The sequence below is a fragment of the Haliotis asinina genome, chromosome 9, assembly GCF_037392515.1.
Source record: "Haliotis asinina isolate JCU_RB_2024 chromosome 9, JCU_Hal_asi_v2, whole genome shotgun sequence".
NCBI lineage: Eukaryota > Metazoa > Mollusca > Gastropoda > Lepetellida > Haliotidae > Haliotis > Haliotis asinina.
The window spans coordinates 31,379,294-31,405,847 of NC_090288.1; the positions used below are offsets into that span (position 1 = coordinate 31,379,294).

The 26,554-nt window shown below is 39.3% G+C and overlaps 1 protein-coding gene across 4 annotated transcripts in view; it reads right to left on the reverse strand.

Moving 5' to 3' along the window:
* LOC137295684 (atrial natriuretic peptide receptor 1-like) overlaps window positions 1–26,554 on the reverse strand; it is a 415,887-nt gene that overhangs the window by 84,295 nt on the left and 305,038 nt on the right. The window contains exon 1 of one of the 4 annotated variants that reach the window (XM_067827160.1): window positions 9,590–10,576. The exons of the other annotated variants lie outside the window; for them this stretch is intronic. Within the exon in view, the coding sequence (XP_067683261.1) occupies window positions 9,590–10,295 (706 nt within the window). The 5' untranslated portion in view covers window positions 10,296–10,576. Of the gene's footprint in view, window positions 1–9,589; window positions 10,577–26,554 lie in introns of those variants that run through there. 4 annotated transcript variants of the gene reach the window in all.

Consider the following 26,554-nt stretch of genomic DNA (forward strand, 5'->3'; position numbering starts at 1 on the left):
CTTGATGATGCCCTCCGATAGCAAGAAATGCAACGCAAATGCGTTAACGGGAACCTAACGTGGTATTAATACTCTTTCAAACAGAAGTATGCACCTGAGCAAGCCTATTAAAACAGGGTAAGATATGACGCCCCTTAGGTTGTACCAATGACACACTTAACGCAATTGGGACAAGCTGACAGCTCTATAAAACCTGTCTTTGCATGTGCTTGTGAGAGCGGAATACGCTCACCTCCTCTACCTGGCATCACATCTGTTTGTGAATCTTTCAGAAGCACTGATACCTACGGTATTGTTGGAATGGAAAAGGATCTCCTCTTAGAATCAATTTCATGTGATTGTGCATTGTCCTTTTTATTCTCACGAACACGTGAAACGTATGCAAATTTAGAGAACAGCTGGCAACCTCAAACATCCATAGGTCTAATGGCCTTATTTTACTGACGCGATATAAAGTTTTTTTCCGAATACAAGATCCTGCAGCACTTGATCTTTGTTTACGTGATTTATGAGATTTCCAAAAGGGCAGGTCACTCACAAACTTGGAAACAAGACACATTCCTTTTGAACTGTGATTATGGTTTGTGGGTGTATTCAAGTTTAATGAAACAATGTTATAGTTCATTTTGGGATTTCTGGACAACACGATAGGTTGGTACGTGCGCTAACACGTTCTTCATATTTCTCTCGTTCAAACCAACGACAAAGGGTCTTGTGTTCACGGACTAAAGGTCTCAAAATGTTTGCCAATTATTCCACAACCAACAGATCTTACAGCTTCAGGACCAAGCAATCCATTTTGGATTAGAACTAGGGTGTTCCCTGCAACGATAAAAACACAGCATCTGCTATACCACCGGTTCCAGTCCTTATACATGAGACGTGTTACTGATGACCTTATTCTACCGTTGACTTTGTCTGTCTGTAAAGTCATGTTAAATTCGACTATCATTCAGTTCTCTCCCCTGTTTTCATTCTTTAAAGGGTATCCATTACCTTATCAGCAGCGAGTCGACCTGTTAATAATTACGATGGCAGGGGAGGTGTCTAGACCTTAAATAAGATGCGACGTTTAAGTGTGTTTCTAAGTGAAATCCTAATAATCTACAGAAACAAGAGCTGACTGGTATCGATTACCCAATTATTAGCATCTTGATAAATGGTTATTCGTGGAACGTCAATAACATCACCAGTCGTAATGAATGGAAACGTTTGAATACGACACGTTGCTGTATCGTGTATGCTGGTAATATATACGCCATACGTTGTTGCATTCAACTACTACAGTCGTTGGTCCAGCTGGTGGTGTTGACCGCGTTGGCTGGGTAATAAGTTCATTCAGATAATCATTCTGCACTTACAATAATGATCAGGGCATGCATGATAATTATGTAATTAGTTTACCATTAACCCATTTTTTGGATCATTCTTAAAGTCTTCAAGAAACAAACTAATAACGGATTGAGAAATTCAAATGAGTAACGATTGAGTAATACGACATTCAAATGTTCTATGTCTTGTTCTTCATGCTGCTCTTTATGACCTCGGGGGTTTGAAAGAACCTCACTCACAATCAGAGCAGAGTGAATGAATACTTGAAAGAGCGAGTGAGAGGGTTTATCACCGTTTTGGTCAATATTCCATTACATCACGCCAGGGCAGCAGAATGAGGTGTTAAAGTCTCGGCTATAACAAACCTATCGACATGATTATGACTAAGCAGGCTTCAAATCAGGAACCATAGGTTCCTGGGGACAAGGGACATAAATCTGCATAAACGTTTCCCGTTTAACCGCAGCGTATGTGACTGTATAGACGGAACATTCACTCAACACTGTTGTGTTTAATATTTAGTTGCGAGACATGTTTCGACATTGTCCTGTCGGCTTGAATGCATTACTCTGTGATTGACGTAATATGAAGGCGTGAGCGGTGATAAAAAGTTACGATGTGGACGCTAAGACGTCACTCGAAGTGTTTTATGGGGCCAATTGGTCGCAATAGGTGCAACCATGGCCATACAATGGCTGTATTTCCAGGTCAATGGCAAAACGATCTTGTAAGACGCGTGTGTCTAGACAAGAATTTTGTTCATTGTTTGACAGATGGCGAGAAAAAAAGACTGTATGGCAAAAGTTATCCATTCTAAATTAGTCAATCTGGATACGTCGTCACCATCATACAACTGTTATATTGATAACAGTGGACGTTGTTTAACATCCACTCTGTCGCTGTTGTAATTTCCGGATACAATATCGCCCCAGTAGTCTGGAAAATGTCCGAACAATAACTGTCAGAAACATCGACAAATGTATCAAAGACGTTTCTTCAGCAACAATGATACGTGCAAATGTACACAAGGGCAGCTTCAATAGGAAAATGAAACATATATACTCAAAGACGTTAAAACATATACTCGTTGTATCCTGCATACGTGTTGCCCAATATTTTTTGGGCGAATGTGAACGCCTTCGAAGTAAATTAAACCGGAGGAAATATTGTGATGACAATATAGCTTATAATGTGACACAAAACAACAATAAATGGACATCCAAAATGAATCTTACAGAGATGCAAACATGCATGAATCCGATCCTCGGGGACCTTATGGTATTCGCTGGCCATAAATATTTATCCTGAACAGAATACATAAAGGGTATAAAAAGAAATTAGGCCAGTACACACAGGACGTATTTTACTTCATGCGATGAAATTTTATGACTGTATTGCCATAAATCGTGATGGAAGCTCCTGGGATGTGACGTTGAGACATGCAAAAGGTTATCCATAAAAGCCAAACCAATGGCATGTTCTCGACCATGGCATCAATGAAATGGGTGCTTAGATACAGGAACAATGTTCATTTAATGTTTAAATCAGTCATAGTAGCATTTCAGCAATCACTTATGATATGCACATGCTATCCCTTGGGACCATCTTTAGGGGCCATGGATGTGCTCTGAGTAGTCCTTATTGGGTCTCGCATGCTTGGTTGTCAAGTTATTTATTTATGAAGGCATGTATGAATAACCAATTTCCTTCCACTGCCAGAAATGACTTTTCAGCATTTTATGTATTTCAGATAAGAATGCAGGTTATGGATGTGAAATCATTTTATGGCATTACGTACATCATATGGCTGAAATGGTTTGGGGTTAATCCAGATACAAAGTAAACAATCTGAAGAGAATATATATAGATGCAAAATCCCCCATTATCGTTGTGTTGGACTGTTGGACAGCTTGCAGATTCACAAAGGACACAAGAACACATCGCTTAAGGAACCAAAGTAGGCGGTGAGTGAACTGTGCCTATCTGCCTGTCAACCTGTTGGCTACGATGACGCAGGACACACATGTGGAGACGTATCTTTGGAGAAATCCTGAAGCTTATAATTTAATTGTGTACGGCGCTCACAAATACCGTCATTACGACGATCCATATCAGCAGATCCTGGCATTACGACGATCCATATCAGCAGATCCTGGCATTACGACGATCCATATCAGCAGATCCTGGCATCACAACGGTCCATATCAGCAGATCTTGGCATTACGACGATCCATATCAGCAGATCCTGGCATTACAACGGTCCACATCAGCAGATCTTGGCATTACGACGATCAATATCAGCAGATCCTGGCATTACGACGATCCATATCAGCAGATCCTGGCATTACTATGCAAAGAAACCCGATAACCGAACTGCGAGGATTTACATCGCATGTTTATAAAAGCTAGGAAATCTGGCCTTCAGCAAGCAGTGCGACATAAGAGATGAGTAACGGCATCGCTAACTTACATCGCTCACATGTTTGATAGATGATCTCATTTACCTCATATATATATATATATATATATGTGTGTGTGTGTGTGTGCAATGTATATATACGAATTTCTGATCAATTGAAAATTACTAAATATTTTTAGCCAAGGCAACGAAACGAATCACCATCGACATAGACGTGTACCAGATTAATCTACAAAGGTGTTTGTGTGGTATAAGAGGACAATTATGTCAACAAATACCTTTGTGTTAATTGTTTCGCTTTTGAATGTGGTCCACTACGGAACATTTTCGGGCAGTAAAGCTCCTTAACACTGATTGGTTGTGGGGTGTTTACAGGACTAAACAGCAACGACAGCTTATACTAATATTTTGATGGTATTGCTGAACACTTCCCACGTCTTTCAATATCAGGCCATTTCAATAACGCAATGGCGATGGATTTTCATCTTCCCTTTACAGGATAATCACAGGACGACAGTCAGAAATCTGCTAAGCTTAAGTGGCCATTGGCGTTTCAAGCTTCACAAGAGAAATATTTGCAGGCCCTTGAGATACGCATGCTGTTAGCAAAGCGTCGTGCAAATACCCTAATCATTTCTATCAAAGTGTCAAGGGATTGCTTGAAGGATGGTGATAATGGTAATGTCATCTCCCTGGAGAGGTAAATCATATTTAGGGATATATTAACATCAGTGGCTTTTCTATACAAGCGTCGTAGGAAACACTAGCAATAATGTATGTTCGTCAACTGACCAGATGAAACAGCCAGCTTTAGAAATGTACCATTAATCACCTGGTAGGCAAATATGTTTGAATTTTTGAAGAACACAGAAGGAAATATTCCTGAAATATAAACTGAATCAGCATATGACTTTAAGACGTCGTTCACATTTACGTGAGTACATTTGAAAGTCACATCGGCAAATCGTAAGCCATAGAATGAACAAACTGTTAGTGCATGATGTTGCATTATGTCCATATCAAACAGTAAATGGACAGTAAAGCAACTTTACTGTAAGAGATGGGTATACAGAGGTAGGATTATACAATACAAGACAAGGGAACACTATATGGCCACACGAGATGTAAAGTGTTTAACGAACGCGTGCACTCTAGATATCTTGTTTGTGACTTTGTACAGAACATTGTCTGCGTATGAAGAAATATTGCTTCAGTAATGTATATGTAACTTTAGACCAGGGTTTGTACATTGACACGTGGACGTTAAGATGACAGTTCCACGAAAAAACATAAAGTTATCGTTTCAAATTCATTCCACTCGGTCAGACGTGTTTTGCAATACCGTCTTGGTTTATTCTCACAATGACAAGTTCTGATGTTAAACTAACTTTGTAAATACCAGTTCTTTGTATCCATGAATAGATATTAACGATATACCGTGATCTTTTGTCGCAATCGTAAAAACAACGGACAGTAAATATAACTTGTGAAATGTTGAAATTTGAACAGACATAATCTAGGCTTCGCTCAGTGTGGTATAAATGACAAAGGTCTCATAGAACGTTTGCTAAGTGAAACTGATAAACTGATCAATGCAGTCGCTCTTCATAATTGCAGGGAATGAAACTGGACATGTTTCTGCAGACGAATATATGATTGTTGTGTCGTATAGGGAACTAAGTGAACAAATATATACTGATACAATTTGTCTGTCAACATGATCATGAGTGTGAATGTCGTACTGTCGTCGAATTAACCATTTAAACGCCTGTGGCAGTTGCGTAAATGAAAATGATGACATGGCACCATCGTTGTGGTTTCTTTCAGATCAGCCTTCATGCTTAAGGCTACACATAAATATCTAATTTATGAAGGTGGTATCCACAGTTTGATCACTGAAAAAAGAAACGAATAGGCTTTAGTTACGGATTAACCTCACAAATACGTGTATTGCTTGGAGCCCCAGCAAGGAATTTGTGAACACAAACATCCTTACACTACGAAAAGGATAATTATCGTATTGCAGTCAATTCCATATCAAATCTTTGTCCTTTTACAAAACGCGTTGGCTGTAAAATGCAATCATTGCGTATTTGAAACCAGGGTGGATACATTTGCAGTCAATTCCATGTCAAATCTTTGTCCTTTTACAAAACGTGTTGGCTGTAAAATGCAATCATTGCGTATTTGAAACCAGGGTGGATACATTTTAAATTCATCATTTCCAGATTCTTTTCCCCGGTGCATTTTCCACTTGCTACAAACTGCAAACTGTATGTCGATAATCTCTAACTTTTTACATAAGTCTGAGAATAAGAACTTTGTCTCAAACTGCCCCTTGAAATAGCTGTACATAATTGTAGACACATCGGTACAATGAAGCCCTACACAGGAAACTTTGCCCTCACGATCACTGACGGAGAGAAACAATAAACAATAGTATGCATCTTTTGCAAAACATAGACATTTCTCAATATTGTATTACAGTAAACACGAGCCATTGGCATAAAATATACCTGAAAGTATCATTCTGCATTTCTTGTTGGTGGAACCTTGCATATAAATAAGGAAAGTTATAGATTTGTCTCGTATTATATGACACTAGTGTACCAGGACATATTTCCAAATGTGGAAACAGCATGTTTGGAATATTACAGTAGTCGTAAAAGGATCAATTGTGACATAGAAAAATGAAAATACCAGTAAACATGGTAATGTACCGGTAAACCGAATTGTTTCGAGCTTTCCAGATATATTTTTCTGATTACGTTTCTAATACTTTGGTATCTGTCAGACAGAACACATCGCAACATTACAATTGTATCGCCCTTATTGGAAAAACTAGAAGATAGTCTGTTTTGAAAAAAAGCCACTTCAAACATCGCTGAATCCGAAAAAAGCTCAAAACAAATACAACTTCACCTACAGTATCTAGCATGTCATATTCTAGGACCTGGGAATAATTTGTAACCAACATACGTTTCGTGGCATTTGCTTAATGTCGACATGAATGGTTTCCTTTAGTAAACTGTTAGATCAAATATCTGTTCCGTTTTTTCAGAATATTTCTTTCCTTAAACGATCACTCACACAAGAGAACTCCGGAGCAGTCGGCACCAGTCTCCTGTTCAGATGTTCTGGACCTATCGGTCTTCGTTAGTCAGGATTGTTACTGTTTCGAAATCGTCTCTGACAAGGTCGATATTTTGTTCCTTGGGGGGAACATTTTGTCCAAGCTGTAAATGTACGCCCAGAATTAAAAAGCCCCACCTCACTGGCGACTAAACTCGTAACGGGAGACAAGGCTAAGTTCATTGAAGGTCATGGCAAATTTGATTCACGTTCTACATATAACATTCCCTAGGCCAAATGCTGAAATGTTATTACGCATACCAATTTAGCAGTTAATGGTTATCCTAATTACACAGAGTCAGTGTCTAGGTTCCACACATGGAACCGATCACTGTGTCCAGTCGGGCGCAAAGGCTGAACATCTGAAGGTGATGCATGATCGTCTAAAGATTCTACCCCATCACTAGTTGGTGTCTCAGGAATGACGCGGTTGCACGTGCAACCTTATATTTATACGTTACGGGGAGATTTGTGGGGATACTAGAAAGATGACAGCGTTACACGTGCTGTCAGGTCTATAGAAACCCGAAACCGTCAAATCACATCATATATTTCTCATTTAAATTAGTCCTAGGTCAAATGTTAGAAAAGTCCCTATCTTTTAGGATCTCTCAGCAGCAGTAGCCGTGTTATTCAGTAATTAGTATGACACCTCCCACCCTCCAAACGTTCTTGTTGATGTGGAACTAGCTACATGAGGTATCAGGTTACTAAAAACTAACTGGGTTCAGTCCACTGTTGAAACAGTGTCCACATGTTCACAGACAAACTGCGTGAGAACTGATCACATTGTTTAATGGGTGGTGACAAGCAATGGTGTTCGACATGGTCAAAATATGCAGCATGGGTGATAAGGCTGGGTGTATGATATTACCTGATTTTGATGATATCTCTACATTTGGCTTAGGAGTAGTATCTCATTAAAGGGAATGCGTTATGATAAAGCCTCGTTAAAGTGTACCAACAGTAGAGGTGGGAAAGTTTCTAATTCAAGTTAAAACGTGAGTGAATATTAAGTCAAATTAGGCTGATAAAACCTTATCTTGACCCACTTGTTCAACGACGTCTTTATCTTTATGTCTTGTACTTTACATCTGAGTTGAGATCATAAGCGATCAAAAAATGCCCTTTCAAATGTAGCATAAATCGTTCGACCCGGCGCACCGTGATATACAGCCTGAAAACGTCATACGGCGTCGAGACGTAATTTTTACATGCGTTTTATCGGTTTATCCGTAGCAGGAACTCTCTTAAAACTCCGTATCTTGGGATTTTTTTCATTAATCTGAGGTCTTGTTGGGTCTCCTTTTTACAGGAAAAGGCATCTGTTTATCAAAGAGCCGGACTAAGGCACAAGTCAATTTGAAATTATCCCTGAGGCGGATTGCGAGATTAACGAACTCACATGCACTTTAACCATTTAACTGTCAGTTTTGAAAATAAACGACGTTCCTCTCGTGACATATATGTAATATATCTTGACGTTACATTAGACATATTTAGTAAGTATATATTGTCGTGGTCTGGGTATGTTGTTTAATATGTATCTGTTCCGTTCGTCTTATCTGTTACACCTTGCAGTAAAACGGGTTAAGACGCAACGATTCGTGTTTTGCATTACAAAGCCGTATTTCTCTCTCTCTCGTTAAAATGCTTCTTTTCATGTCCTTAATTTTAATAAAGATTGTTTAATGGTGTCAGTTTACATCTTATCTGCGAGTTATAACCAGCCAGGTGCGTTCCAGCAATAACATTTTACAGCACATACTCCTTCAAAACAGTTGTCATTTCACATGCTTTACAACGGACTCTTCATTGTTGGGAGAGTCTCTTTTCTCGCAGTCTGTCTACTGGTTCATAGAAAATGAATTTAAAAAGGTGTCCAACTCAAGTCTAGAACGACTGCGTAAGTCTACACTGCCTTGAATAAAGGACATAACAAAGTATACAGGTGAATATTGTTTCTAATTCAAATTTAGGTTGAACGAATATTAAGTAACAAAGGGCTAGTTTAGCATTGTTCGTTACTCTAGTTGTGAATAGTTATTTTTAACGGTATCGATGTACATATTCTCAAGTAAGATAACTTTAATTCTGGACTAATGGTCGTTTGTTATTCACTAACTGAACGAAGTTTGTATGTTATCGTAATAATTACGACAAACTATCATTATTGCATCAAATCAATCACAATTATTGCATTAAGGAATATCATGCTGTGGTATTAATTGTCGTATATTAGGACATAATTGCAGGAAGCATATTAAATATCGACACAACTGCTTTGTGGTTAGGTTAATACCATACATCAACTATCTGGTCAATATCACGTGCACATTTCAGGTTATTTATGTGTCACCGGGTAAGGTTATATTAGCATGAGTAATAAACTGAAACCGATTCAGTTAGGTTTCCTTGTTTAATGTCAGCTAACAAACTAACGTTGTCAGTTTGTATATAAATATTGATATAAATGTAAAGGTTTTGAGCAAAGTCATAATTCGTTATTGACCGCAGTCGTGGAGTTGTTCGTGTCTCAGTGTTCATTAACACATGGTGCATGATTCATGTTTAGTGGTGTGTATCTATGCACTGATATCTTTCAACGAAACTGTATTGTATCTGCAAATGTGACTTGTATTTACATATTCTATACGTACAAACAAACCGTTCTACTGTGTGAAGAGGATTAAAAATGCATCTTACTGCGTGCGTTATTGGATGCATCCACCAATATGTCCCTGTAATTGACTGCGTTGGTTTGGTCAAAGTCCTTATGCCAAGGCTCTCCTCCGTGTATGTACTTCCATGCAAGAAAGATTGCCTCCATGGTGAAAAAACAATTAGATTTTCCCATATTGGGGTCGTTTTTGAAGCTGTGATAAAGGAGGCCGACATTCTTCCAGCCAAACGTTGTGCACAGGTCTAGGAAGAATTCCCCCGCTTTGGCGTATGACCCCATCATGCGGGTCAGTAGTTTATATTTGGATTTGTTCTGGAAGGCGCTGACCAGCGCACCTGCGGATATCACTGGAATCCCCCACTTGAAGGAGAACCTAGCGATAGGGGCAACTGAGTAATCACAGCTCGGCCCAAAGAAAACATGGGCACTCTTTTCCACGTACATGTCTATGGCCGCTAAAGGCCCGTCCGTCTCCGAGCAATTTGAATCCTTAAACACAATAGAAATGTTATGGCTCTTTAACAAGTTGGCATCCTTTTGAACAGTTTCTACGGCGTACTCTATGGCCGGCCTTGTCTTCGGGATCATCCATGGAAACCTCCCAGTAAACGGGAGGATGACACCGATTTTCACATCTACACACATGACTGACATCCCGAGGAAAAGAGACATACCTAAAAGACATATTATCCTGTTGGGGCGCTCAAGCGAAACATGCCTTGGAGACATTGCGATGGTATCGGACGTGTTTACAACAAATGTGATAAATCCACTTGGTTGACTTACAGACGTGATTTGAAGGACGTCAGCATTGTAAATTAAACCTGTGATCTCCGGGAGAAAGTTGACTTGACACACTTAGACAATTTCCTTTCTCAAATGGACGTAGCCTTGATGTAAATTCTGCATGAATTCGGGTGTTACATCCATACAAACGAGATCCATCGTTAGTGAAATAACGTGTGCTATTCCGCGGCAGATGATATGTATCAGTAGTACTAGCAGACGACAAGAGAAACTCGCGCGCTGTTAATCCCACGTGCAGCCCCGTTGACCAATCAACGCAACGATAACAACAGCTCCTCGGCAGATGATCGACAAGGAAAGCCAATGGCAAGTCTACAGTTCAACCAGCAGCCGTTTAGAGCAGGAGGCGAGATTGTACGACTACAGCGACCGCACTGCATGAATTCATATTACGGCTAAATGTTTGTGTACATAGAGAGTGAGAGGGCAGTTAACGGCGGATTACGCGTGATAAAGCTGACGTTATTCGTTGGTTTTAATTTCAGTTTCAAAGACTGTGCATCTGTAAATCTATATGTCTGCATCCTTTTCTTGATGCGCTTAAAATCAGGAAGCCATCGTCAGAAATAACAGTCTCTTTGTACGCCTACTCAGAACCGTATAAGGACGTGAAAATGGTAATTAAAAAGCGAAATTACAAAAGCGTAAATGTCGAACAGTCAACAGGTAGATGTTTGTGCCAAATGTAAGTATTTCGCTTTACACAGCAAGTTTTTATCTCTCTAATCACGTCTTGAGCATGATGTCTAAACTCACGCGAGCTGTACATTCGTATCTTATAAAATGAATACATTTGGAATGTGTATCTCTAATTAAGTAGGGATTAAAGTAGTCGCGAGAAGGGGCACACATGTATGAATGTAAGAAATGAACCAGATTTCGGTATCTAAACCCCTAACCACGGGATCAATAGCTACCGTGAACCAGGTGTGAAGTCATTCGGTCGTTGAAATGTGGCTGGGCAAATTTTCAATGTCAAATAAATCGATCTCCTTGTGATTGATTTCTTGGTAAACATAGGATATACTGACCTCCAACGTACACTCGAGAGGGTGTTGGATCTAAATATATTGAAACATTGTGTTTAGGGATTAACGTACTGGGTCAAAGCTCGGATTTTTGTAACACCAGGTTGACAAACGAAATCGATAAGTACTATGTACCTACTGCTTCAGGACTGTACAAGAGGTGTATGTTAACACACAACGCCTCCATGTACTATATATACTGCGTCCATTGTTGTCTATCACGTGCGTGGAATGATTACTTTTGGGAAATATGTTGTTATCAAAAACAGGATTGCTTTTTACGACAATTGTGTGTACGCGAGAAAAACACTGTAAAACCGTTTTGATACCACAAACAAGGTTTGTGCTGTAAATACGTATGATGGTATGATTAAATATCACTTAAAGACCGAACACTTTGGTACGTACATCTAAGTGTTTCGTATTAATGTGGCTCATCATGTGAAATACTCGGATACGATATACTGAAATATACGTCTGAGATAGCCTGCATGATAGATACCTGCACATATCTATCTATCTACCTACCTATCTAGCTATCTACCTCTATACCTATCTATCTATCTATCTATCTATCTGTCTGTCTGTCTGTCTGTCTGTCTACGCGTGCTATGTTTTGATGCATGTACATACCAACGAATTTCTTTTATTATCACGACTTTGAGGCTAGCATCACTAGCTAATATAATCACTGTTGGCGTTTCACGTTCTTAAAAGACTTAATTGGTAAACATATATATGCGTTGACAATTGAAACATATTTCACAACTGAGACACATGAAAGCACGCACGCACGCACGCACGCACGCACACACACACACATACATACATACATACATACATACATATATACATGCATACATATGATCTAAGCATATCCTAGGTGCCATCTCTATTTACACCTACCAAAACGTGCTTGTGGATGAGGTTTATGATAAATGACTGGCTAGCAATAATTACCAATACGGCATGAGATTTGATAGTGTTAAAATAAGCAGCATGGTGCGCGATCGTCTACAACGGCGATATATGGGTGGCTCAGGCGTCGAAGGCGCCGCAGATAGCTTTGCGGTTTTGATTTTTTGTTGTTGACAGAAACTTACGCTCCTGTGCCAAAACCCTCGTTCTTTTTATTCTTAGATTTTTCATCACCTAAGTCTGACCCTCAAAATAGGACACGTCCAAGACCTGTATTTCTCATTCATCAAACTACGGCAACCAATGCCAGTTATAAGACGAGACTATCGAGATCAGGTGGTCAGGACCGCTGACTTGGTTGATGCTTGCCATTGCATTCCTGTTGTGTAGATCGATACTCCAGTCACGAGTGTGTCCAGCTCGACTACTTACCCAGCGCCGAGGCATATTGCTCTGATTTTAAACAATACATCCACAAATCTAACACCAGTCTAACACGATGTTACCGAAACACTCCCCAGAGAGGCTGTTAGCCGAATTCTCTCAAGATGTATTTTTAAAGTGTAAGAATTATGGCAACATATCTGACATGAAACAATAAAATATCTCAACTGCTGCTTTTAATAACGTCCCCTATGTAACAGAAAAGTACTATGTTTATTAATGTATTAAAAGGGTCAAGGACGTTTGTTAAAGCCCTGCTAAGTTATCAAATTTCATTCATTTAATCCCCGGGGCATCACTATCTATCGTACTTATCATATATTCTGATTACAACAAAAATTCAACGTAGCGGCATATGGAATTAGAGGTCACTGACGATCTTCGACATAAAGCCATTCATCAAACAAGACATGTCTAGTAACAGACATCTGTCTGTACAAATGGTCAGAGGTCGACCAGCGTAATAAAATACGAATCACCACTATATCACAAATGTCATCGTTCGGATTTTTTACTAGCATTAGGCTTTCTTATTGGAAAATCTATGAGTTATATCCACATTGCCAAAGGGGCAGTTCCATTATTAGAACTTTTTATGAAGAATTATTTCTACGTTGTAACAGATGGCGTTTTGCAGACGAAAGAAGATCATATTGTATGGTTGATGATATTATTTTCGTAATTTAATTATGTCAACCATTGGTAACATATGAGTATCGCCTGTGCATTTTGTTTGCAATCCTCATTCGATGAGTGATTGAGTATGATGTTACGAGGTACTAACAATATTCCAGGAATGGCAACAGCAGGGAACAGTGCGGAATAGTCGTTCCCATCGTCCCATTGTTATATGGCACTACAGTCACGCGATTTAAGTTAAAAGACAGCAAGTTTAAACAAACAGGAGGGTATTTTGCAGAGTGTGTTATCGTGGGGTTCTTGCATTACATTGCAGAATATGATACATAGTAAGGTTATCGAGTATGTGTCTCAAGTAGTAAAAATGATCTCTGACACGTGCACAGAACGGTCTATAGAACACAAATACGACGAGCTGCTAGCTTTTATCAGATACGTCTTGAGTATGTAATGGCACACACTACGACCTTGAACAGTAGCAAAGGGGCCATTTGCAAGCGATGATGACATAAAACGCAGCCTTCATTCATCCTAATCCATCTGTCATTTTGTAATTCTCGCTCATACATATAGCATGATGTGGGAAAACATTACTTGCTATGCAAACAAGTTATCTCTTTAGAAGTGACAATTTGTACTAATCACTAGGGGTGCTGATGTTGAACGGTTTTGACAAACACCTATAAGCAGATTTATTTACATGGCGACAGTGGAACAATACCTTTTCGCAGTAGTACAGCGATGTGAGCTATTACTGACCAAAGTGTTTGCAAATTGGCGCTACAGGTACAAAGACCCGATAAATAGCAAATGAACTTCATACGAGCCGTTAAGGACGATTGAAAGCACAGACACAATGGAATATTCGCTCTTGGAGCAACGATATTAACCATCAATAAAGTATATTTATTTAAGAAATGTACGACGACACATTCTCTGTCAAAGACAAACACCACCTAGAACGGAATGATGAACAAATGGTATTACCATGGTTAACTTTTTATGATTCCAGTGTGACCTCATATAAAACAAAATGTGGTGGCAACTAGAGTGGACAATTGTAGTGGACAATTGACTAGCAGTAAAGTGGAAGCTGTAAAAAACGGCATCTGTCCAATCCGGCAAGTTGTCAACACTGGCATAGAATCCCAGGCTCACCCGTGGCTTGTACATTTATCATCAGCTCTACAATCCAGCAATCTAAACCGGATTAATTCTTCAGTCCCAATGAGTGCCGGTTTAGACAGATTCTACTGTAATACCATTCGTAAAAGCAAAGTTTGTCAATGTGTTCTCGAATGGTGAGATTAACGGGCAAGGATTAACGTAAAGAGTAAACTGGTCGACTGGACTTAACCTGCCATCGTCTTGGAGTAAAGGGATTCTGTGTATACTGTCAGAACGATGGTGCAGTAGCCGTGAATCCTTAATTTAAGAAACAGAACATCCTTAACCATTTGCAAAAGAGCCAATCTGTTGAAGTGATTCACGAAAACCGTCTCATACATTGCTATCAACACGTAGGAAGGGGCGTTGCAGTTTGAAATAAAATTAAGGTCTTTTACCCTGTGAGCTGTATAGTATACTGATAGAGTGGCATTCGAGAGTTATCTGTGATCATCATACTCAGGAGTCTGTTTCGTAGATCCCCCGTACTTAGAAGCCTAGTCCTTCAAAGAAAAGTGAAGATTAATTGGACAGATTTCTCATTTGATTTACCTCGTTTTGTATATATTAGAAAATGTATCGGAATAACGTATAGACACAGCATGCACTCAGGTATAAATGTGCAGCATTATAGAGATGGTGCCAGTACGTGCATCTTGCATATAAAGAAGCACATTCTTTGATGTATTCCACATTAAAGCCAGTAAGTTTGATTACAATACACAGTGTGTCAAGTTAATGTGGGACGTGGGTCGCGGATGTTTACCGTTTGAGCGGGAACAGCGTAGAGTACTCAGATACAGATCATCATGTCATCATCGGATCCGGGCACAACTGAACGCCACAACTCTAGAGAGTTAAGCGTAGATTGTTGTTTCACAAAACATTTTATCGGCTTACAGTTCGCAAGCGGCATGTGTTTTTTCAATATTCATAGGTAATCTCTATTAAAAGCAGATTCGGTGGTACACGCTGAGACTGTGTACCGTCTGTCTGAAGTGCCATCAAACACTGGAGGATACCAGGTGTTCATGAATAGGTGAGACGCGCCTGCTTTAATGGCTGCACCCGTCCCAAATACTCGCACAGGCATGTCAGTTGTTCATGATAACGTAGGATATATGTCTCCTCCACATGTCAGTCTTTTCAAAGATTAACCGAATGGAACGCCCACAAACATCTGATCAATAGTTGCATCACACTCTTTCAATCTGGCTAGAAGAAACATACCGGATTGTATCTCAACGGCTGTGAAATGTACACACTAAGGGATGGATCTGCAGGGATATTTACTCGACTTGAAGGAAAAACTAACTAACTGAAAGTCAAAGTAATCCGTTTTGTGATACAGTCTTGTGGACATACCTTTGTCGCTCCGAAACGTTATGTAAGTGGCAAATTATTAAACAGACTAGCCCCGCTCTTTTGTTACCTCCTTTTACCAGAACAGAGCAGACAGGTAAATCAGTTGACTATCTGATGGTACCTCCTTTTACCAGAACAGTGCAGATAGGTAAATCAGTTGACTATCTGATGGTACCTCCTTTTACCAGAACAGAGCAGATAGGTAAATCAGTTGACTATCTGATGGTACCTCCTTTTACCAGAACAGAGCAGATAGGTAAATCAGTTGACTATCTGATGGTACCGCCTTTTACCAGAACAGAGCAGATAGGTAAATCAGTTGACTATCTGATGGTACCTCCTTTTACCAGAACAGAGCAGATAGGTAAATCAGTTGACTATCTGATGGTACCTCCTTTTACCAGAACAGAGCAGATAGGTAAATCAGTTGACTATCTGATGGTAGCTGAACGATATCAGATTATCAGCATGCTCAAAACTCAAGTTAAACGTGTTTGCCAGTTCTTCGCGCCAAGTGGAATGAGCTGAAATGACTAAATTCTGGAGTAACTTCAGTTTTCATCTATATCATCAATCACCATCAATGCGAAAGGCAAGGATTTAATATACTACTTTCTCAGCTTGACTTCAACTGGCATTTACAACTTTGACAGGATGGCCTGAAAAGAGCCCTTTCATACGGATAATTCTCCATAATCCCTAAATACTCCTCTTATGAGTTTTATGTCTTATAAGGCCATCAACAAAAGATATGAAACGCGAACTGTGGTATGTGACATTGACATATGCCAAAGGTGTATATCCAAAGGTTTGTGGGGGGATTGAATCCCCATACCTGTCAGCAGAACTGAGGTCATGGCTGTGTATTACACTGCTCCCCAGCATTGTGTAGTCTCCAGGATTGTCGTCTCCAATCTATCCGAGTTTAAAAGCTTTGGTAAGCTCTACCGAGTCCGAGGGTCCAGAATGAGAAGCAAAATAGCAACTTTCAAAGGACGGTCAATTTTATTATTAGCTTTGACTCGGAATACGTACGTTCATCGACCAAGATGACAGCGGGCTGTGTCCTCTGTGTATTCCCCATGCTTGTGTTTCAGCAGTCTGGGTCATGACACCACACGCAAGTTTTATCCGTTGTTTTTTTTCTAGCGCAGATCGTGATATGTTGCAGAGCAATTCATTGTAAAACAGTGTTGCAACGTTGCGCCACGTTTCGTTAAGATTCAGTCAATGGCAGCCAAGTTCTATTTAATAGCCTCGAGAACGGTTGGAATAGTCGAAAGGGAAACAAAACTAAGAATGTATTTCTATAAATGAGACAGACATTCTTCATCGCAAATTGCATCAAGGTTAGTGGTGTGTAAAGATCATTTGTGCTTTGGATTCCAACTCTGGGTCTAGATTGGACCAATATTGCAGCTACAGTCTTTATTGCCATGATAACTTTAGATGCTTACATTGTCATTGTATTATGTTCATCACTGATTTACACTGTCACTCTATTTTGAACAGCCCATAATCACCTTCTGTTGTAATCTGTAAAGAATTGAATTCCTTGCTAAGTTTAGAATACAATTGTTAATTGTTAATCTCAGTTTTCTACGGTTTCACTCCGAATTTGTAAATGCTGGTTTCTGATTTGATTTCTTTTCCAGTATAACCCCTTGCGTTACAGCGTTACACCTGTTGGTTTCACTAATTATTCAACTGGACACCCTTACCTATGAACCATACTTTAGATCCTTGTTTGAGATCCATGCCTGAGATCCACATTTGAAAGCTAGCAGTATGAATGGAGGTTCGCTGATGACGGACCACACTTTTAAACCACAAATTGATTGGAAAAGAGGAAAACCAAAAACACTTATTTCTGCCTTCATTAACGAGTCTTTTTGAGAGTATGGATACCATGTGGACACTTGTGTAATTTGAAAAAAAAACCAAAAAGATTTCGAGGAAGAGCAGTTTTTTAAACCAAGATTTATTAACTGTGTGACAGGCACACGCATGGTAGCTTTAAAATCGTTTCGAAATATTGTGTTCGGAATGGAAAACGTAAGGTTATTGTTGCGAAATGAATACATGGAACCTTGGTGCATTTGCACTTAAAGCAAATATATCAACATGCGGTTTACTAATGAAATCTTAACCTGACAACTGAATCGTGTATGTCAATACCAGCATAGAGAATTAGAAGTATATACTAGACTGGTATAATACCAGACCGCTACTAAAATATACGCACAGTGTCATTTATCCTTATGAATGAGAATTCGTCACTTGTCCATAAGCAGTACTCCAAATAAACTTCTAACCTAGCCTTTGATATAAATCTCGAACAAATCGGGGGTCTGAAAAACTTTAATTGTTTTTTTTTCCAATGGGGATGAATGTGTGAGCCGTTTCAATTCAGTGCAATCGAACGTAAAACAATTATTCCTCCCGGCGCCCAAGAGCTATGATACTGGCGAGTGCGACAACCAATTGAACGCTGACGATATATAAATGTTCCTCTCGAAGTGGTCTGTTTCACGACTTGACAATAACTATCACATAAAGTGTTGTGAATTGCAGGCAGCTGTGTGGTGTTGAACGAGGTGTCAGGCCTTTCGCTGCTGTATATTACAACCGAATTCATGCATGTAACAATCAATAATCTTTACGAGCTCTGTGTAAACAATTGTAGCGTGTTCAAGTACATTATATTTATTGTACAAAACCCCGTGAATCGTTGATGTAATATATCATTCATAAATATAGGCCGGGAATGTGTGGTACAATTAGACCAATGCTTTAATTTCATGCTTTTAAGAATTACCAGGAAACCACAGAACAACTAGTGATAAACATGTTTTGAAGAAAAAAAAAACATTTACGAGATCTCCTGAGATAGGAGTCAGCTTAGACCGAAAGTGAGTGAGTATGATCTGCACCATCTTTAGCAGTATTACATCAATATCACGGCGGGGGACACCGGAAATAGGCTTCACAGATAGTACCCATGTGGGGAATCGAACCGGGGTCTTCGGCGTGACGAGCGGACACTTAAACCACTAGGCTACAAGACCGGCCCATCATGACTTAACCAACTAAACTTGACCTGTGAGTTATTATTCAAAGTAGGTGTATTTGATTCAATTGATTCATTAATAAAATAATCATGTCCCGTTATGTGTACGTCCACGGCAATGCCCATACGAACTTTGAACAAATGCGTATTCCAGAAGGTCACCTCATCTAGAACATGCCCACGAGAACTAGCATGTTAAGTGTCGTTTCAGAAAAACAAAACATCTTATCAGGAGAATCAAAATCACCTACGGCGTATAGCGAATGTTTCTTGTGTGTTTCCGGCCAAACACCACCGTCATGTGGGCATTTAAACACGAAACAGAAAAAGGCAAAGCAATGAGATGAAGATTTTCAATGTTCGGTGTAAAATTATATACATCATGACAGTCAGTTTGGGTCCCCAAGCAACTGGAAGAAAACAAAGTCATAAAACCATGGTCATTAGTTTGTAACTCTGTATGACGAGAATAGAAGGAGTTGTAAATCTTGTAATCGATACTGCAACACACTCCAGCTAGAATGAAGAGTTTGTTTTTTTCGCTAACAAATACAATATCGAACGATATATTGAACGTCTATATTGTCAAGCCACAGTAATAGGGTCGAGCTTGTTGCGAATATATGAAGTTCGTTACAAGTTGAATGACGATTGTTTCAAGTGAATGAATAGATCCTTATTCTGAGAAATATTAAATAAATTAATATTAAATAAATAAATAAAAATAATTTATTAACGCTGTTTCTATGTTGCTTAACCGTGTCGCTGGAATATTCCAGCACGGACGGTCGTTTCGACTAATCAAGGTAGGGGCGGACAATCCAGTGATCGATATACTGAGCAAGGAGCCAAACGTCGGGGTTACGATGACAGGCTGTCAGTCAAGACACCGACCTGACAAAGCGACCGATTCAGTCGCCTCCTATGACAAGCATGGTTCCCTGGGGACCATTTATAAGCCGGAATATCCTAATGGGGAACAAATGCCACCATCTTGATACTAACATCAACGCTACAAACAAGTTGTGTCTGACAAATAAGAAAAACTAAATCAACAAAGTGGATCCCCCCAAAAAACTTGAATGCTTTTTTACTAACACACATTCCTGAAAGAAACTGCGTTTGAAGCCGTGCTTTTAATTGTCAGGCTTACATCGTCAGCTTGATACCAATCAGTTTCCTTAGGTATTTACCATATGAACTATCCAATTAGCACCTTCATTACGCTTGGGTGCGCTTGCCATGTTTTCTCATGGTGTAATATTTTCCTGTTTTTTCCTGTGGCATGGTCTGCTTTATTTTTCAACACATCTCTAGGGATCGTGTACTTCAAGCATACGAAATGTGCATACAAGCAGTTCTTATTTATGGAAAGTGTATTACACTGAAACGAGGCTACTGATTTTAATCTTGTATTACTTTATCCCAACCTTCTGTGATGTGCTTGACTACATCCGATGACTTTTAAGTTTCCTTGTCGCAAAACATATGCAAATATTATTCAATATAACTTAGCTATTCTATCAGCCAAACAAACAAACAAACAAACAAACAAACGTTGGTTGAGGGGCAGTGTTACTGCTAATACCACCACTCGTCACAGGAACACGTAGTCTGAATTCGTGGAAACAAAATTTCTGGTGTCTCCAGTCAGGAATTTCTTCAAGTATTATAAAAACACTAGAACAAAACTTTCACCTGATTGCGAAACAAATGAAATTCCCACAAGTTGTTGATTGAAAACACAATAACTGGTAATGCTTATCATTTTGCTATTTCAGTCAACAAATTTGAGTTTTCCATTTTTGAAATGTAAGTACATACCCAAATTATGCATATCTTCAAGAAAAACTGGGCTAAATTCCTACTTAAAATAATAATGACAGTAATCTTAAACTACATGGAACCAAGAACCCCCAAATCCATCATTTCTTCCATATCTAACATTCTGTCCATACCTACAATTATGTTACAATCTGAAACTACATGGCACCGAGAACTCGTAAATTCGTCATTCTCCCATTCTGTCCTACCTACAACTGGAGCTTACAACCTGGAACTATATGACAATTCCAGACCAATATCCGGTGCTAAATCCCAGAAATTATTAAGACTCTTACCTAAGGGCCCATTACCGAATACAGATGCTAACTGTCAACAAGTGATTACATGTTACCATTCCACACTTGATAACTACAACGATAACGGTTGCCCGTAAGTCTATTACCAATGAGCATTTGCTGAAGGCTAGAACTTATTAAATTTTCGAAACTTTCATGAAAGAAGGCAAAATACGAACGACACGCATAGAGACCGTTATCTCTGTATAAATATCATCAGGCACTTGGAGAGTTAGATCTGGGGGATTAATCACGTCCCTGTCATCCAGTAACAATATTAATACTATCTGTATGGAATTATTAATGTCTGTGGGCTGTATTGGTACATTAGCGACTCTGTAATGTAAATATACTGTTAGACCAAACCGGGTAGAAACCACGTTGTCGCGATATTGTGACCATCTGGAGCTAAATACCTTTTTATTTTTAGTTTTTCAACCAATATTTGTTTTTATTTCTTAAACGAGCTGTAAGGGTTCTATCGTACAGTGGGAGCTGTCAAAACCAGCATATGTCCAATCCGGCAAGTTGTCGACACTGGCATAAAATCTCAGCCCTGTCCGTAGATCAGTATCATCAGCTATCTAATCCGGTACGTTGTCTAAACCGGAGTAATTGTTTAGACAGCTTTCACTGTAAAGATCAACTTGAATCCATCAATTACATCATTACATCTTGCGATGAAGGCCTCAAGAATTGCGGGCCTGTGGCAGGGAAACTAAAGAGCATTGTTCTGACAAATCTGGGATTCGAACCCGCTGTCATTAATTTCAGTTTTGTAAAGCTACTACAACGTGTTTGCTCCCTATCTATTTGAAAAATAGCCATAGTGCAGGTATAATGAGAAAGGTATTTACCCTATGCGAGCTCTACGGTGTGGATCGATTCTAACTACTACTGAGCGTGCCCTATATGCTCCAGGCCTCTATAGATGGGGTAACCTAGTGGTTAAGGCGTTCGCTCGCCATGCTAAAGACCAGAGTTCGATGCCACTCTAGGGTACAATGTGTGAGGCCCATTTCTGGTGTCCCTTGCAGTAATACGTATGGAACATTGATAAAATCGGCGTAAAACTAATTTCACTTACATACATAGGCCTGTGTGTTAAAAGAATGCAGGTTGCAGTGTAAAACAATATGCTTTCTAATGCTGATACCTGGATACTTTGTTCAATACACAGCGACTCGTTTCTGAACTATGGTGACCCGCCCACCATGTAATCAAAACCTCTCCCCGGCTCGACCACCACACTCACAACATCCTAACCACCACTCACTCACTCAGTCACTCACTCACACAACCGTTCACTCACTCATCCAGCCACTCACCAAGTCACTCATTCTCACAACACTGACTCACCCGACCCCCCACGCACTCGTTTACTCACTAAATCTCTCACATGTTCACACACTCCATGTTCATGTTGTGGAGGGTCACAGCCCATGCTGTCAGGACCCATTGTTAACACAAAAGCATGTATATGTACTTCTATGCCACTCGATGAACACCTACTAGCCTCTTTTTGTACTGTACACTGACTGAGTAAACATATTTTCTCTGACAAAACGTTTTATTTACAGATAAGGTTCATTCGAATGTCAGCAAACAAGTTGTCAGCAACATATGGAGGGCGGTTGACTAGTGTGTTAATTGATCTTGGGTACATAGGGATCTAGTTATGCACCGACTTAACTCTTAAACATACGTTAACCATAAATATTTATAAAAAAATGTATATTATTTGGTTCATTCAGTAAACGTTTCATGTCATTAATGCATGTGCGCCGCATACTGTTAGTAACGAATAAGCATGTTCAACGCTTATTCCCGTATTAATCAATATTTCAACTTTTAGACAATTCGCGTGGGCCGACCATTTTATAAAAGTGCACATACCAAAAACTACGGCTATAAAGAACTCGACAGAACAACATATATAATATTGTGATAACCGCTGTTTGTTTTACGCTTTTACACAGCGAGGGCACATGACAAGAATACCCCCAGTTCGATATACAGGCAATGGTCGGGACCGACAGGTACTTCGAATTATGCATAATATTCGAGACGTAGGCATTCGACTCATCAGGTTTTGACTGTATTTGTAAATTCGTTAGAATTGTGTTCGATATAAACGTGGTTTGCTGTACTCAAATGTGAAGCTGTGTAATCAGTTTTGTATGAAGCAAGAGAACACATCTGTCTTGCAAAGATTATTTTTGTGATCCTTTATTATGTTTGTAATGGCAGCACATCCATATTACTAATGTTTACAAATTTGATTTACCAGACATTTGACACTCTTGCTTTAGGCAAAAACGTCATGCTATGCCGCACAGATGATGATAACTTGATTAGATAGTTCTTTACGTTGTTTCCAGATTCAAGCAGAGATTTTACTAATAATGATCAATCTACATACACTCTTTAAAAGTATGGAATCAATTATGTTGAGTATCCCCGGTTTGTATCCCTTGTGATGAAAGAATCACGGTCAAGCATGTTTTGCTGGACTGTGTTGAATATTCCATCACAAGAGATTTAACTATTTTAAATCACGAACTATGAAGGATCTTTTTAATAATGTTAGTCCTCGTTTAATCATTGCATTTTAAAAAGAATTAGATTTGTTAAATGAATTTTAGATAGATGACTGGTGTATTATTGGTAGTGTAGATTAGTAACTGAGATCGTTAGTGGTTGTATCCTCAAAGGAGGTTGAAGCATTATAAATTTGATTGTTCTCCTGCTAGAGTACACAAGCCCAAAACATTCAAAGGAAATTTTAATTTACCAGCTGTTATAAATATAGTATTTTTTGTCATTTTAATTTGGGCTAAATTTGACTGTAATCGCCAGCGGCTGAAGGGATGATGTACATCCAGCTAGGATCCATGCAGGTGGCAAAAGTACTGTAAGTCCCCGCGGTCCCTAGTGTGGTGATCTACCTTCAGTTGTTGTCGATATATATAATTAAATTTAATATAATTATATATATAATAATATAATTATATAATTATATTTAATATAACTATATATATAGCCAGTTTTTATGTTGTCTTGTCCAAATAGTGTTATTACTTTTAACCTTCTATACTAGTTGTAGTTCCAGTCGTGATATTCTGGTTGTTTTACTGTCCTTTGACGACAGGTTTTTATATTATACACATATTTCAAATGTGTTCTAGTCACGATATGGCTGAAACATGTCCGATGTGACGTTAAATCTTAACTCACTAACGCAATATATGTTGATTAACATGCCTAAATATACATGGTATAGCAGTGTTGTTGCTCCCACGTAGTAGTACAATACTGAACAATACTGTTGACAAAATATGCTTTGTGGAGGAAGCTTGTGTGAACTCTGTTAAAGCACCAAAACACATCCTGAAGTCCTTGATTTTGGGAAGGAAGGATGGTCAATTAATCACCGTGGACCATTATTGCTGCCAATCTTATTGATTCTGCTTATCATACAGTAGTCAGTACTTGGTTCCGGTCACTGTTCGATGTCCATATCTTGTGACCGACCCCAATAACAAACCGTATCAGACTGTTTACCCAGGATCACTCAACCTGCCTGTGATATCAGCATGGATATAATATAACTGCCATTTATGATGATGATGATGATGATGATGATGATGATGATGATGATGATGATAAGAAAATACTGACTCCATTGGCTGCTGGGTAAATGAGGCGTTTTTCCCCTCTTTTTCCCGTCCCCACCGTGAACGAATCAGCTATGCTTTCATACAGCAGCACAATGTACATGTCTACAGAATACCACGGCCAACATTGAACCCAGGCCTTTGGACACGTCTTGTGCCGCACCGTCAACTCACGTCATAACGTCGCCGATCATGTTGGCGGAACGTGGCTATAGGCCCAGCAAGAAGTGTGGCTAGAACCCCCTCAGATGCCGTTGGGACTTTCATAACCATCAGACCATATGTGACCAGTTGTTTGACCAGTCGTAGCGATATTATTCTCTACTTGTCTAAGAACGTCAACTTCATTTTTCCCGTGTTACCTCGATGGCGTTCTCCAAAATTGCTGACGCCTATTACGGCAACCCCTATACTTCACATTTGATATGTGTTTCCTATCCATTCGTTGCCAACCAACTATGACTTCTCTTACAATATTAAACCATAAATTTCCTGAACTCTTGTCAATGACATATGCCTACATCGGGTTCACTTCAAAATTACATTTAAAAATATACAAAGTAATGGTTTTCGTTGAAAGAGTTAATGGGTTCATGGAGTACGCCCAACTGTTTCCTGACCTAGTGTAGACTTATCAGATGAGTGTCTGATAGGAAGTATACGCGGTAACAACCACACGTAGGTGTCGGTATATTCACTATACCAGATGATGATGCCCGAGCATGATTGTGTTCTCCAGAACGATTAAGATTTAGAGACCAACATTAAATGTTTAAAAAGCATTTACCAATTCTGTAATTGTCTCTTCTCTCTCACTCTCTTTCTTTCACCCCATCGCCCTTCACCTTCCCTACAACTCACGCGAGCTCATTGAAATTTCAGTGGCTTGACATGCATACTACTTATCATATGGAATACCTGCGCTCCTGTGACCGACAGGCACATACACAGTAGGGCATGATAAAGGAGGCAGTGGTGTAAACAGGCACATAAATAAATCTGTATGTACATACACCTACACCTCACAGGTCGCACACCCTAACGCTTTAGAGAAACATTATTTACACATAGTATCAGAGTGAAGGATACTTGATTACTCTGTTGATTTGAAACAGAGAGGTGTCACAATCAGTTTGTGACTTAATGTATTGTGCATATGTCTACATATGTGCTAGAATATGCTAAAAGATCATGTCATATGCTTCCAGTTTTCTTAATATTGTGCAATGGAACGTTTCATGCAACTTCTGTATGTATAAATTACTCTATACATATCATATGAACAGTCAAACTCACACCCAATGCAGTACCCTCCTTATCAACCATTACTGTTCAGAAGGGACAATGTTTATTCTGCATGGTTTGGACCCGTCCGTATTATCGAGGCTCATTGTACGTAATGTTTATTGCAAAACGGACTTATACTTATATACTTATATACGACGCATACACTAGTCATTGCTTCAACTTGGAAAAGTAGAAAATGATTGTTGCTTTTAATGACTGCATTTCCTAAAATCAGTGACGCCAGCTGTATTCGTGTTTGCAATTTTCCTTCTTCAAGTTAACGTAGAAATAAAAGTAACAGTCCCCGTAAGGAATTCGACCGCGCGGAGTCTGTGTCAACCGTCCTTATTGATTTTACTCTCAGCTGCCATTCACGCTTAAAGGAAGCCATCGAGCAATACCAGGAGGCTTGAAGACTTAACGTACCACGTGACATAAATCCGTAATGCTTGAATTATTTTTAGCT